Below are 15,890 nucleotides of genomic sequence, written 5' to 3' on the forward strand. Positions count from 1 at the left end.
AGTGCTTTTCAAGGTTAGATTTCTGTTGCTAAGGGAAAAAATCAACACAGTTACTTAGGATTTTCTGCCTTTGGTCTGTACTTCTCTGACAGACCTCAAATAGAGATTTCAGTAGTCGTGCAGGTAAAGGGACTGACAGTCTGCTGTGAGCTACTGTCACTGAGATTATGTTTCCCTGCAGATTCCAGCCACAAAAATATTGAGTCCCTAGTGTAAATACCCTTTCCCTTTCCATTTCATACAGCTGACTCTAATGTACTCTAGAATTTTCTTTTTTGTCTTCAGTTTTTGAGATGATGGAGCTGCACCCATAAACTAGCAGGAAACCACTCTCGCACTCACAATAAACAAGAAGAGTGGAATTCTATTTTTTACATAGAGGCCACACAACTAGTACAATTTCTGATTTCTAGTGCTGACTCTCCTACATGAACATGTGCAAGTCACTCCACTGTCTTTGTTTCTCCTCCTAGACATAATAGTAAAGAAACTCTTCACACACATGCCTTGCAGAATAGCAGTGTTGTAAACCATTATTTGATCCTGTAAAAGCCTGGCAGGTTTTATTCCAGGGCTTATTACTGAATGTCCATGGCCTGGACTTACTCCTCAGGAATTTCAAGATCCTAGGCCTCTGGCTTACGTAGCCTGAGCCCAGCCAGAGGCAGGAAGAATTGGCTTAGTAACCTGTCCTCACAGCTTCTTGCTGTCCTTCCTCCCCTGTGCCAGGCTCCCCATACCAAGTCCTGGCTTTGCAAATCCAGGGAGCAGGGGACTGGAGAGACGGAGCAGTGACCTCCTTCCTCATCAAAGCCTAAGGCCTCCAAGGAGGTGCAAGACAAGACAAGGCTACACAGGCTGGGTGGCTTCTTCTTTGTCACCCATGACATGTGTTTTCTTTCCTCAGTGTGAAGACCTGAGTTATCTTAAGGCCAAAGGGCGGAGGTGAGGGAGTAGGAAATAATGGAGATCCTCTACTGCTGGGGAGTTCAGCTTTCTGGGGCGTGGATAGTGCAGCCTCACTGGCATTCCCACCCGAGGGAAGAATTAGAAGGGAACTTTATGAATGACCCCTAAATGGGCACTTCTGCAACCTTCTGCTTGAAGGGACTGTGCAGTTCCGTTATTATTTTTAAGCGTGGCATTAATTAATTTATCACCAAGGGTATCTTATGCCTCTGCCTAATCTCATTTTCAGAAATGTAGAAACTTCCCTTGCCATCCCACCTCCAACTCATGGCAGGGCAGGAGAGGAGAAGGGCGTTGTGCTCTTCAGACACCCGCTCCAGCATGCCGGGGCACAGGCTGAGCAGACTGAGCTGCCGCTGTTCTCTTTAATTCTGGTGAATCAATAGAGGAGAGAGAAAGTGTGTGACTTTGCTAATAAAAAAAGTCAAATAATAATCATAAACACTCTGGTGCCTGCGGCGAGAACAGCTCGGTTCCCATCTGAAATCTCGACTGAACGTGATCTGTGCTCTCAGTGAATAAATTAAAGTAGACTCTGTGAGAGTCACCAGGGCAGTCGGCAGTCTTCGCATTTCTTGCATGATTCAGGCTTGGATCAGTCCTGGTTCTCAGAAAATGAAAGCTTGCCCTGATCAGAGACGAGGTCATTGATGGGACAAGGTGAGTTTGCTGTTTTATGCTTTGTAATTGATGAGAGAATTTAAAATTAAAAAAAAAAAAAGTGGTTACCATGGAGTAGTCCATTAAAAACATCCTTATTTAAAATGTTTGCGGTTGCATCCTTAAAAAAAAAAAATCCATGTCCTTGGATTATTACATGATTTATGTTTGCACAGAAACATCTGACTGGATTTGGGGAATTCAGACTGAGATGCAGACAGCCAGCAGTCGGCTGTGATCTTTTGTGGTGTTTTACTTTAAAAAGGTGTGGTCTTCTGATAATCGTCTGCTTCAAAACTCCATGGGGGGCATTTTTTCCCCCCACTTGTCAGACAGCTACACTCTTCCGTGATGCAGTTTAGCTCGTAACCCATCTGCTTGTGGGCAGTGATGTAAACGTACCAGCTGCCTCTGAAGAACCACTCTGAATCCTGCAGGAGGCAGGTCTCTTCCCCGAGCATCACTCTCCTCTGCAGCATAAGTCACTGTCTCGCCAACCACGCTGTGCTGTCCCTAAACCCTCACATCTACCCATCCAAGAGTCAGATCGAGTAATCCTCTTACAGGTCAACGATTTTTGCAGTATAGCTTTGTTTAAGGGATTTAAGTTTGATTCATAATGTGCTACCATTGCATTGAAATGGAAAGGCTTGCTTAGAAGGGGCTTGGCTGGCACAAAAGCTTCACGTTGTGTGTCCCACCAGCACAGAGAGACAGTTGGAACGAGGAAACCTAGCAGCAGTGCCAGCCCTGCACTGGAAATGAAGGCTCTCCTGTTACTGGTTCTACCTTGGCTAAGTCCTGCAAACTACATAGACAATGTGGGCAACCTGCACTTCTTGTACTCCGAGCTGTGAGTACGCACAGTCGCGCTGGCGTCGTGCTCTCTGTCTGTCTGTCTGTCTGACCCGAGTGGCGGGAAGGGGCTCACCATGAGCGTTTTGGGGGGTTGGTCTGTCTTCCTGTGTGTCTGTGTGTCTGTGAAGAAAATCCTGCAACGTCTTGCCAACAGTTTCAAACCACGCTGTGAGCTAGCTGCTGCCCATCTGGAGGGCTAATAATAGCAGTGTGTCCCCATTGCTTTCTCCTTCGGAAGCAGCTGAGGTATACGGAGTGAAGCTGCCTTTTTCCTCATCAACTTGCTTTTCTGTGCTGACATTTTTGGTGGTTATTTTTTTTGGTTTGTTTTTGTTTTGATTCTCCATTTCTGAATCTGTGTCCTGGCTTTCCATAAATAGCTTTTCAGGGAAGCTGGGCACAGAGGAGGGCATCATCAGGATAGACACCCCCAGTAGAGCTCTCTCTCTGTGTACATGCATAATGTTCTGTGTGTAAAGCTGCACGCCTGTAGCAAAACAATGAGAAGCTTTTCACCAGAAATTATTCACTTGAGACAGGAAAAAAATTTCCCATATTTGTGTTTTTGCCCACAGCAGAATGTTGTTTTCTCTGTAACACAAATTTAAATGTAGCAATTCATGCATATATCTTCATGATTTAAAAAACCCCACCACGAACAACTCCATAGCTGATCTCTCCAACCCACAAAACAAATATTGTATGGTATCATCTGTAAATGATACTAGTTTAATTTGTGCTTGAATGTTATTGTACTGGTGTCCCTGCCCATGGCAGGGGGGTTGGAACTAGATGATCTTTAAGGTCCCTTCCAACCCAAACCATCCTATTATTCTAGTTAGGGTTTTTATGAAGAGAAATATATATTTTTTTCCAGTGTATTGCAATTAATTATTATTTGTTTGTGTTTTAATAAATATTAAACTCCTAGATCTTCCTTGACATAAGGAATGAAATGGCTAATTCTGTTCAAAAAAGGAAAATGACTGTATTGTGCCTACAGTGGGCATGTTTTAATAACAGTTACGATTAGTACCAACGAGGCTAATTTCCAAATGATTTTGTCTCTGCCATCAGAGAAAAATAGCAGTGTTTTGCAGAAACACAAAGTCCCCTTTTGAAACTGTTCCGTGATATATATGGCAACTATTAATAATTTAGTCACGCTGCATACAACTGCTCAGAATTTCTGTATGCCATAGGTGTTTTTCAACATTTGGCAAATCTGGTGTTGAGGGTTGCAGTGATGCCCTCATTTTAATTCACTGACATTTTGTGTAGGAACGTTAATTTAAAAAACAAACAGAAAGCAGTCAAGCCAAGCAGTCTACAGGAGCAATCAAGCTAAAAACAGAGCAGATGAACGCTTATAATGGAAACAATGGCATCTGGGGCATCTAGTTTCCAGGAAAACAAACTGATGAGATTAATCAGAGCACAGGCGCAGATGCAGCCTACTTGCTCTTCTTGAGGAATTCAGGTTCACTGATTCGCCCAGGGTAAAGGCCTATGATGTACGGTAGCTATTCAACTCTTATCTATTTAGCCTTCTAACCCACAGAGATGTTAGTCTCACTGGATGTTGGCAGTCATTCTTAACTGAGTGGCTGTGGGCTGGGGCTTGGACGTGCGTCTTTGGCTGTCAGCAATGAGAGGTGCACCTCACCTCCCCAGTCCCAGAACTGGGTGCTACCTGACACCAGGAGCTGGTGCTCAGGACCTGGTACATTGCTGTGCCTCTGGCCAGGGCAGTGGGAAGCAGGATTTGCTGGGGCTGACATAATCCAAAAGGGCGACAGGCAGTTTGAGCTCAATTCAGGAATTTCTTCTGTTCCTCCTCCTTCTGTATTTGGGGCATCTGGCTGCTGCTGCGTGTCGCACAAGGCACTGATGTACTAATCCGTGGGATGGATTCAAGGTCCTCTCTAATAGCAGCAATTGAAAGAGAAAGAGAAATACTGTTTTCAGTCCTGTTTAATCAGTATATAGGAATGTTACAACCCACAAGCTGCTGCTTCGGTTGCTCAGGCTCTTGTATGCAGGACATTTTTCACGCAGAGTTTTGTGAGTAGGACAGCATGGGCACTGGTGTCCAGGACGGCCTTGCACCTAAGGACACAAGTTTGCTAACCCAGCCCTTTTGTGCCCCCAAACCCACAGAGGTAGCTTCATAAATCCTTCTCCGCATGCAACTGTACAGCCACCACCACATATAATGTATCTGACAGCTTGCTCCATGGCTCAAAACCATACCATAGTAAGCAGAAACTTTTTTTTTTCTTTTTCATTATTGCACTATCTTTGGTTGCTGGCCAGTACAAATACTGGCCTCAGTCAGGACTTGTTATTTTGTTGGCTGGCAGCCACCAGAGATACCAGGCAAGGGGGAGGAGGGGACTACAGTAGGTGTGAGTGGCAAGGCAAGAGCTGGAGGACCATCGGGGATGTGGTCACCATTACTGGTGCTGGCACAAGAGAAAGAATAAGACTGATAGGATTTGCGCTGCCCTCCTGTTCATACATCCTGTCTCTTCCCTTCTACCCTGTTCAAACAAAGTTATTTGTGTTGCACTGCAGGGGTTTGCTTTAGTTTGAGGGCATTTTTTTTTCATAGGCATGGAACAGGCAGCTTGGGGAATAGGGATTACAGTATAGCCTAAAGCCCATCTGCAGATGCAGGCTCTGGAATCTGTCTAAGAAATAGAGAGGTTCTAGGAGAGTCAAGGAAGAGAAATGAAGTTGAGGAAAGTCTATGTCAGAACTTTGTACTTCAGCTGGGTGCCATGCAGGTAGGAGAGTTGTGTGGATGTGTTGCAGTAGCACTTGATGGGACAGATTTTGGGTGCTGCTATTTTTGGTTTTCTATTAGCAGTCTGATAATTATAGGTATTTTCACCAAGCAAATATGTATCTCCTGACACTGTTGCCCGCACTAAAACCACTTCCCTGACCAGTCTGTTGTACCTCCCTTGCCCCCAGCAAAGATCTCAATACACATGATGTTTTTGTCCTTGCTTTTAGACAAATCCTGTGGTAAGCCAGGGTGCTCCCTTCTCTGGGAAAGCCCATGAGAACACCTAGCAGAAGGACAGGAGAAATCTGTAAGGTCTTCCTTGAGGAAACTCTGGAAAGGAGTGGGACGCAGCCACACCAGCACAATGTCTTCTGTCATCAACAGGGTCTGCATGGGTCTTGAGAAGTCCTCAGTCCAGGGTCCATGCCTTCTCCTTTATGTCCCTGTAAAGCTACTTTAACAGGCATGTGGTCTCTTTCTTTCTTATCTAAAATATCTTCAGAAAGGAAATACTTGTCCAAGCATTCTTTTGAGTCAGGCTGTGTTATTCCCCCCAGTTAAAAACCTGGTGTATGGTTGGAGAGCTAGCCTGTGGCCACTGCAGGAGGCTTTCCTGAGGGTGAGGACCTGGTGGCACTGCTCACACCAGCCTCCATTGCTGTCCCTCTCACTTCAAAGCAGGACCTGTGCAGTGGGCTATTTCTCAATAGAAGGATTTTCTGCACTTTAAGCTCAGTGAGGACTTAGAAATAAAATTGTGAGGGGAAGGAAGATGCAAGTGAATAACTTTACCTTGTCCTTTTGAGGACCTCAGTCACATGGAAAGCGTGGGGTGATTTCCAAACTAATCCTGCTTTGACACATGGCCATACTGATTGAGCGAGCACTCGGGAGGGTGCTGGGCATCCTGTGTGCTCAGCACAGGTCGAATGCTGGGCAGCCCATTGCAACCATGTTTGTTGGCACTGCCTCCCTTCAAGGATTAAACAGCTCCTGGCTTCAGTCACTGCCGGTAATCCACCAGCTAGATCCACCCCACTAATTTGAATCAAGCCATTTATTTTAAAATCTGTTGCTTGTTAGAGTGAAATGCACAACCTTCTCCTGCATGTGAAAAATTAGTTCATTTTTTCTTACCCCTCTGGGGTTTTACATGAAACAGTCAAAGGCATCTCACCAAATTAACTGGATCAAGTTTCCCCATATAACTGTTATATGATAACTGCTCTCCTAAATTTCAAAACAGTACTTTGAGCTGGAATAGCTATTAAAATTTTGTTTCTCTGTTCATTCAATTTTAAAATAAGAAACACAAGTGCCAACTGTCTCCCAGTGTCCTTGGGCACAACTTTTTTACAGAAAGCACAATTTGGGTCAAGACATTAGGGGTGCCCTCTTAGCCCTCTACCAGCACTGAGCTGAACCATACAGCCTACTTCTTTAATTTCTATTCAACTCAGTGAAATTTGTGTATGGCTTCAAATCTGTTCTTGTGAAGTTATCTGCACAGAGGACAGGGAGTGCAGGGTACATGTTATTCATGGCAAAATTGATATGCCTGGAGTGCCTTTTGGGGTTGTGTGTTAATCCACTGCAAAAGCCACATGCTGGTGGCCTCCTTATTCCATGCAAAACTATGTGTACAGAAATCTGTGTTAGAGTTAAGCTGTGAGGTTAATTAAAGCTGAAAGTGTTGGAAAGCGAGGCTTGAATGGAAAGACTCTTGAATGAAAATACAAATGAAATATTTAGAATATCTGCCTGAAGTATCCAGGACAAAGCATTCTGGGATAAAATGTGAAGGTTCTTTTCCAGTGTACTAGAATTGGGTGCCTCTCAGGGAAAACAGAATTGAGATTAATTAAAGCAGAAAGGCATAAGTGCATCAAGGGCTGCCCGTTAGCTTCACCCCTATGCTACAGCCTCGCAAAGGGGCCAGGATGAAACATGGCAAACTCTGATCTCTTGCATGAAAGAAAAAATTACAGTCTTCTCAGTTCCTAATTCTTCTTGTCTCCACCTGGAACACTGTGTGCAGTTCTGGGCGTCACAGTATGAAAGAGATATAAAGTTGCTGAAAAGTGTCCAGAAGAGAGCTACAAAGTTGGTGAGGGGTTTGGAGAGGAATCTGTATGAGTACCGGCTGAAGTTACTTGGTTTGTTCAGCCTGGAAAAGAGGAGACTAGGAGGAGACCTCATAGTGGTCTACAGCTTCCTCACAAGGGGAGGAGGAAGGGCAGGTGCTGAACTCTTATCTTTAGTGACCAATGACAGAACCTGAGGGAATGGCAGGAAGATGTGCCAGGGGAGGTTTAGGTTGGACATTAGGTAAAGATTCTTCACCCAGAGGGCAGTGAAGCACTGGAACAGGCTTCCGAGAGAGGCGTCACAGTCCCAAGCCTGACAGAGTTCAAGAAGAGTCTGGACAACATCCTCAGACACATGGTGTGAACTGTGGGGCTGTAATAGCAGGGACAGGAGCTGGAATCAATTATCCTTGTGGGACCCTTCCAACTCAGGACATTCTATGATTCTATTCTATGATTCTGATCTGGATATTATCTTATATCACATCTGAGCCAGTACTGTGGTGCAGGGGAGCTGCAGGCACTGGGCACTCTCAGGATTCATTTCTGTTTCTTCCCCAAGCTCTCCGCAAGGGCAGTACATCCTCCTAGGACATAGCTTTCCTTCAGACTTCTGGGATCTCTCCCAAAATCTCCAGCAACAGCTAGTGTCACTTCCTCAACCTGTCCCCTCCCTGGCTTGTGTTTGACCACCCCTCCACCAGCTCCCCTGGCTTCTGACTGGCATGTGCGCACAGTGCCAGATCTGCAGGTGGCTTTGAGACTTGAGGGTGGGTGATCCTCAGGCTTCACATTGGGAGGATGCTACAGCCAGGGCTGAGTCTGGCTGTTGTGCTCTGTGTGTTCTTATAAATGAGTGAGTTGCAGGGTGTTATTGACAGCCCAAGTCCTCATTGTACCAATGACATGCAAAGGGGGAGGCAGTGGCAAGGATTTAGGGAGCAAGCTGAAAACCATCCCTCATGTTGCCACAAGCCATGCTGATGAGAAGAATAATTGCCAGCCAGAGGAAGGAGTTTACATGAGAATTTCAGTTTCAAAAGCTAAAGGTCATCTTCTTACACTCGTCTTCATATTTCCAGCTGTTAGAATTGCACAGTAAATCTTGAAATTTTAGTATAAATATGGCCCGAAAGCCTCCAAGCAGAAGCCTATGTAGGTGAACTGCAAAGTTACAAAAATATCGTATTATTTTTAAAAGTACAGGAGGAGCTGGAGTCTAAACTCACGGTGTTGAGGTGCCCAGTAAGAATTTTCTAAATGCATTAGGTGTTGTATTCAGGAGTGTTCGATACAGACTATGCTGCTAGCATAGGAGGTGCAGCAGAAATTGATTGTTTCCACTGATCACAACTGTTCTGGGTCCTGTCACTCTTTGACCAAGGAATAACTGCACTCTGCCAAATATGCAGCATTTTCCCCTTAGCAACATGGAAGGATCTGGGTCTCTCCCCTGCCTTCTGCCACCCTCTCCCAGAGAAGGTAACATTCTCCACCTGCACCTCCTGTCTGTCCCACAGTCCAGGCCAGAGAGTGCTGCAGTGTCATGGCCTAAGTGTTACTGGTTAGCATCTTTTTCCCAAGGGCTGATTCTAGGAGCAGAAATAAATCTGTCTGGGGCAGCTCTAGTAAACAAAAACCCTTTCAGAGCTTTAAGAGTTTGTTGATTCTGCCTGGGAATTTTGTGTGTAATGAAAATTGGCATTTCAGTTATACTTTGAGAAAGATGTTCCTTCATTTTTTCTGTGCATGCATGAAATTTGCCTTTACTTGATTCACAGCTACCTACACACACTTGAGATCAGGATTAGATCTTTTGGTCTTTCTGGAATGTTTTACCATGGCTAGAGCCTTCTCACACCTTTGGAAAGGGCAGACTTCAGCCAGTGTCAATCCCAACAAATACATTTTATTGCCAAAAGTAAAACCTGACATAGCCAAAAAACCATGAAATCTTGCCAAGCTAGAAAGGCGATGCAATAATTATGGTTGGCAGAAAGTTTTCTTTTCATGAATAAGATATGTCTCAGTTATGTCTGATTTTTGTGTAGGCTGCTCATAAGAAGTGTGCTTACATGCTTTGACTGTGTAACAGGAGCAGGGAGGGGGCAAACCTTATCCCACTCAGAGGTGGGTTTTGGGATGCAGACCAGAGAGGGGAAAGTGCTTGGAAAGCCCTGAGAGGCCAGTGGGGTAGCAGTAAGGAGGGAGGTGGTTGGAGTTGCAGGAGGTCGGTGGTTACTCACAAGCACCAGACTCTCATTTCTCATCTGACATTAAGCCACACAGGCCGTATGCTGTGAGTTTGGCCGACCTCCGCATCTCTCTGACAATTAACCTAGTTTAGCACTGGCACTGGCAGCATGACAAGGATATTTTTCCTTGAGCTATTTCTCTGACAAATCTGGCAGAACTGGGCTGTCCTGCAATGCAATGATAAACACTGCTCTTGAAGATCCCTGTCATAGCTTAAATCCTGCTCTGAATACTGGTGCTGAGATCAGCTGCAATGCAGTTCATTTCATTGTAGTGAAGCAGACTAGTAGGTCTGAGGTCTTTTTTTTTTTTTTTTTTTTTTTTTTAACACTCTTGACCTTTTGGGGGAATCTGCCTTCAAGGTTCCCAGACTACAGAGCAGCCAGCTGCATTTCATTACCTCCTCCATGAGCAGAGCTATCATTCAGGAACTAGAAGTGATTTTCTGCATCTTGGCATGTGACTGCATGTCCAGACCCAAGACATGTAATGACTGAGTGCATGAGGATGCCAACAGCACAGGACACAAAAGCAAAGGTTTTATCATAACATCACTGACAATCTTGGACTAATAGCACAGCCTTTGTGACAGCATAGATGTGTCTGCCTGGGGCTTCCTTTTTCAAAAGGAGGGTCCTGGCTGGTCACTCTATGTTGAACTGGTACCTCAATGGAGGTATCTGTTAATCAATGACATGTCATGGGCCATGATTAAAACCCAACTGCCACCAAAGGGTTTCTGGCTTGGAGCTGAGCTCTATTTGGGGATTTAGAATGTGAACTTTTTTTTTAAACATCTTAGAAAGCTGAATTCGCCCCTAGGCCTCAGCAAAGTTCCAGATGGTGAAGACTGAATTTTGCCAGTGAATCCTTGGACTCTCTCTAGAACATGCTTTATCCATTCATATAATTTATTGATTGACAACAGATTCTGAATATAGATTGAGATAAGTTCAAGGGCAACCTAGTGAAATGGCTGGAGATTGCAACAGATGCTGCACAACATTTACACACACAAAAAATTAACTATGAAATATACATAACATCTACATATTGTACAATAGATCCTCCTGATATAAAGGAAAAGAGGCTGACTGTAACAGTGGATAAGTTCCGCCACATTTCTAAGAAGTTTTTGTCTCTGTTGAATTTCTGTTGGCAGCACCATTAAACTTTATCAATAAAAGTCTTGTTCTTCTTAGTAGTGCAGGCAGACAATCAGATTTGTAACAATCACACATAGCATTGACTGAATCTGCTCTGGTATTCACTCACTCTTGTTTTTGTCAAGACACTGAGCTGAGTACAATGGAGGAAATAATCACCATTGACTCCTTTGTCCCTGTGGTGTCGTCTTGCTCCATGACATTGCCGTGACACATGGCATGAAGTCAGGTTAAGACAATATATTCGCAATTGCTGAAGCAACTGAATTGCTGAATTGCTCATGTTTTATTTCCTCTTCTGCTAACTCACTGCAGATTATTTATCTAAATAATGTAAAATAAATTAATAAAATGTCTTTAGTGGTATAAATTTCAGCTACAAAATTCAATCGGTGTATTACTTTGGGATTTATTTTTCCTTTTTTGACTCTCTTGAAATCACTTTGGCAGGAAGCAAGTGTTTCAGGTCAGCAAGTCATTTCATGTGCACATATTGGGAAGCTTACACCTCTCTCTATATTACGCATTGCAGTCCCATAATTCAGTAGACAGTGTGTAATATATTCTTAATGTAAAATTTCAATAATTTAGTAACCTCTTAAATAGAGGATGAAGAGAATCTGACATGCTCTAAGGGACTGTGTTTTCCTCTTTCCTCTACAGAACTTAGTGAACTGGTAATATTGGTAGACTAATGGCCTTGTTTTGTTTTGTGTTTTATTAAAACAAGATAGTACTATTTTTGAAAGCATAATTCAGGTATTTTATTTTCTCCTCCATATGTGATAAACATTACTGTTGTATGTTATTTTTAACATTCAGTTAGCACTGGTGATGTCCCACTGTTTTTAACCCTCCTTCCCATGTAAAATGAGTAGTGGAGTGGTTTCATAGGGGCATCCATGGAGGCCCCTTCACTTGTGGATTTTATAACTAAACACTATGAAAGGCCAGAAAATGTCCCATGTGGAGCAGGCTTTTATGGAGAGGAGATGGGCATGATTAACCAAATCTGTCCTGTGATCCACAGGAGGCCACTGAAAGCAGAGATTTTGTTATGCTGCTGCTACTGTGTGAGGATGTATAGGTTGATATGGATGAGCAAGGTTGTTTTACTTGATGTATATGAGCATCTCCTGCCAAGAAGCTCAATTACATTCAGAAATAAGTACTCTATATGAAGAGCACATGTTGCAACACAGCCCTTTGCCAAACAGGTTTTGCAGTGGGAGCGGGAATCCCAGGTGGTTGTTGTGACTTGCCCTTGTCAGCTCCCAAAGCAGCCTCACCACTGATTCTGGTTTAAACATTTGGCACATCTCCCCTTTAGACATTACTACCTGGTTTGTAATCACAGCAGGAAGATGGCAGTGCTGGAGAAAGGGTGAATACAATTCTTTCCCAAACGCAGTGTATATATGCTGGTGTTTCTTTGTTGCTCCTGGCACTGCTGTGGTTAGAGTTGTCATTGAGATCTGTTGTGGGGGTGAGAACAGTTTCAAGTGCCTGTTGCTGCTGCTTTGCCCCAAACCAGACTGTGATAGAAATATTGATACTAGCAATGTTAGTAAATCAGTCTAGAAATACTGAGAAGCTCCTGCCATCGGTGCCCAGTGGTGGCTACTGCAGTCCGTGCTGTCCTCGTGTCCCACCTGGGCCCTGGCATGGGGCTGGCAGCATCCTGCATGTCCCACACAGACTCCAGAGTTCGGGACGTGCTGTGTTCTCCACATCTGCTTCCACCTGCTCTGTGCTGCCACGGGCTGAGGGTACAGCCACGCAAATGTACTTTCCTTGGTCATGTATCTCTAAATTTTCTCAGTGTCCATTTTTAAGTTGCATTTAAATTTTGCATATCTTGATGATTTATAGCAGATTGTGCTTCATTTCTAGCAAACGTGCTCCTTCCAGTTTTTTCCTCAGGGGAGATTAAATTCCAGAACATTCATGTTTATCCTTCCTAGGCACGAGTGTAATGAAGTTGGACAGTAATGGTTGTTGCATTTTGCTTTTTTTCTGCTCTTTTCTCAGTGGTCTAAACATCTGTAGGTTTGAAGGCGCTTACAGTTACGGTCTTTGAGTTCAAAATAAATCAGAAGATAATACACCCAAACAAACTAGAGCATTTAATAAGATATATAGTCTACATATAAACTTGCACTTAATATGTTGAGCTGACAAAGCAAATAAATGCAAAGTCCCACAGATCTGGTTTTTTCATAAATCAGGCTTGAATAATAGTAACATGACCCAAGGGAACAAAAGACATTTATATATTATAGTGTGTTCAGTTTTGGGTCCCTCACTACAAGAAAGACATTGAGATGCTGGAGGGAGTCCAGAGAAGGGCAATGAAACTGGTAGTCTCTAGAGAACAAGTCTTATGAGGAGGGGCTGAGGGAACTGAGGCTGTTTAGCCTGGAGAAAAGGAGGCTGAGGGGAGACCTTATCACTGTTGACATCTGAAGGGAGATTGCAGTGAGGCGGTCTCTTCTCCCAAGTAGCAAGTGATAGGACAAGAGGAAATGGCCTCAGGTTGCACCAGGGGAAGTTTAGATTGGATATTAGGAACAAATTCTTCATGGGAAGGGTTGTCAGGCATTGGAACAGGCTGTCCAGGGAAGTGGTGGAGTCACCGTCTCTGGGGATGTTAAAATATGCATAGATGAGGTTCCTAGGGACACGATTTAGTGACAGGGTTAAATTAATGGTTAGACTCATTGATCTTGAGGGTCTCTTCCAATCAAAATGTTTCTATGATTCCATAAAGGGAGGTCAAGACCAAGTCACCCTCTTCTAGAGCTGATGAACTGTAATCCACACCAGATATTTCAAAAACACCTGTGCTCTCTTTTACCTACCTCTCAACACAATATCTTTTCTCTCCCTTCCTCAGCAGATGCTGAGTTAAATCCCTCATATTTTTGCTAACTCAGTATTGCAGAGAGGGTAACAGTCCCTTTCTTATAGAGAAAATGTTTTTCACAGATTTCTGATGGTCTCCTTGCTTTTGTTAAGGTCTGTTAATAGTTGTTCAGATCTTCTGTGCTTCATGTCCCCGCTGTTTTTCAAATCCCCAGCAAATAGAGGTTGACAACCAATGCAAAAAATACCATAGTGATTTTGTGCCCTGTGGTGCTTTACAACACCAAGCGATCTCACAGCTGACAGCATGAAGATTTTTTGTCTGTGATGAGAGAGCTTGATTTGCTTGCGTGTTGGGTAAAAATAAGAGTTTGCTTTTAAATAGGTGCTTATCTTTTTGCAGTGTTACGTAAACTCTCTTGACGCTACCTGCCAAGTGTGAGTTGGCTGCTTCTGCCCTGTGCATGTTTTGAGAGAAGATGCAGGTTTGAAACTCTTTAAATAGGAATCTTTCTGTTGGCTCCCTTGACACGACCTGTAATGCTCCTTCAGCCTCTGTTACCACCAGTGCCAGGCTGTGTTTTGGTTTCTTTAGGCATTTTCCACCTGGCTGCTCCTGGCCATCCTAAATCTTTGTCTTTTCATTGCTTCCTCTCAATTCCTGTTTTCTTTACACCTCTGTTCTTGCCTCTCCCACACATCTGTCCCGCTTGGTACAGCAGTAATGAGGGATCAAGGTTATCAGAGAAGCATGGCCTTGAACACTGCACGGCATGATGGCAGCATGTTTCTTCTGCCTGATGAAGCAGAACTGAAGTGGTTTAAGAATATCAGGCACTCTCAGACACAGACTCCATTGTAACCACTCTAGTAAATGCAGAGTCAGGATCAAATAAGGACAGAGTAAGCTGGTCCTGGATTTAACCATGGTAGGTGAATGGAGAACACCCATCCATAATTTCAAAGTTACTTGAGGCTGGTAAATTCAGTCCATGGAGAGACACTTTTACTGGGGCTGCACAAGCCTCCTCCTTGTAGTTAGTGGTGGTGAGAACCTGTCTGCTCCCTTCTCTCGTCTCCAAGCGCCTGACTGGTCTGTGCAATACTGAAATAGCCTGTGAAAGGGCTATTCCCTTGAGTGTCTTGCCTTGTTCAAGGAGGAAAGGGAAAGAGAGAAACAGGCTGACTTGATCTGTCAGGGACCCTTGTGATTAACTCCAGTGGTGCAAAGTCATGTGTCTTGCATCGCCTTGCACTATTGCAGCACTGCAAAGCTCTGAGCTGTTTATGCTTTTTATTTTAAATTTATGGATTAATGCATGAGTAAATTGTGAATTTAAGCCACAGAGCTTAACTTCAGCAAAACATGTGGAGCTGAAGGCTAAAAACAAAGAAAGCCTTATGGATTGACCAGGTTTGGAGAGACTCTCTTTATATTAACTTCATTTCAGCAGTCTTGGTGAACTCTAAACATTTATCTGTTAGACTAAACATAGGTTAAGCTAGGCCGTGAAATAGCTCAGTTGTAGAACTGACATCTAATCATATTTTTATCAACTGATCCTCTGCCTAGTTAAATTGCCACCTGAACCAAAATCATTAAGAGACTTGCAAACTGGCCTACAAAACCCGCTACAAACAGTGAAAATAAAATGAGGCAAGAAAATAAGGGTCATAAGTTCTTCCCCTATATCACTCAATTCCTCTTACATAGTTGATTTGTTCGGTTCAAGGACCTTGTCTCTAATTGTTACTGTATCTGCTATTCCAGTTCTCAGAGAGAGGAAGCTATAGAAGATGGAAGAAGTAATGAAAAGAGTAATATCAATGTGCTTGATTTTTTTCCTGCCTTAGATTACTTCTATATGGTTATTATTCCATTGACTTCAGCAAAATACTCTCTTGAATTTCTTTTGAATGAATTAGGAAGAAAATGAGGGTTTGCATACATGGGAAAACTTCTACTTTTTACACCTATATAGCAGAGAGATAGAATAGTACAGATTAAAAAAAAAAAAACAAAAAAGGAGGAAAGGAACATCTAACCACACTGATTCACACCATGCGGTTTTTAGCAAAACCAGCAATTTTTAAAAACAGAACATCCCTGGAGGGCATGTGGCTGAATGAGTTGAAACAATACAAGTAAAATGTCATGGACTCCAGCTTCTGCAATCTCTGTGACAACCTCCTTCTCCCTCCAAAAAAACACCCCCATGTGTGGGAGCTTTGCAA

General features: G+C 43.5%; 1 protein-coding gene across 1 annotated transcript in view; it reads left to right on the forward strand.

The window, feature by feature from the left end:
* Positions 1-2,390: 2,390 nt before the first annotated feature.
* LNX1 (ligand of numb-protein X 1) overlaps positions 2,391-15,890 on the forward strand; it is a gene marked incomplete at its 5' end in the record, with an annotated part of 64,650 nt that continues 51,150 nt past the window's right edge. The window contains one exon of the mRNA XM_080344501.1: positions 2,391-2,482. Within this exon, the coding sequence (XP_080200627.1) occupies positions 2,391-2,482 (92 nt within the window). The remainder of the gene's footprint in view (positions 2,483-15,890) is intronic.

Source organism: Nesoenas mayeri, assembly GCF_963082525.1.
Source record: "Nesoenas mayeri genome assembly, chromosome: 4".
In the NCBI taxonomy this organism is placed as follows: Eukaryota; Metazoa; Chordata; class Aves; order Columbiformes; family Columbidae; genus Nesoenas; species Nesoenas mayeri.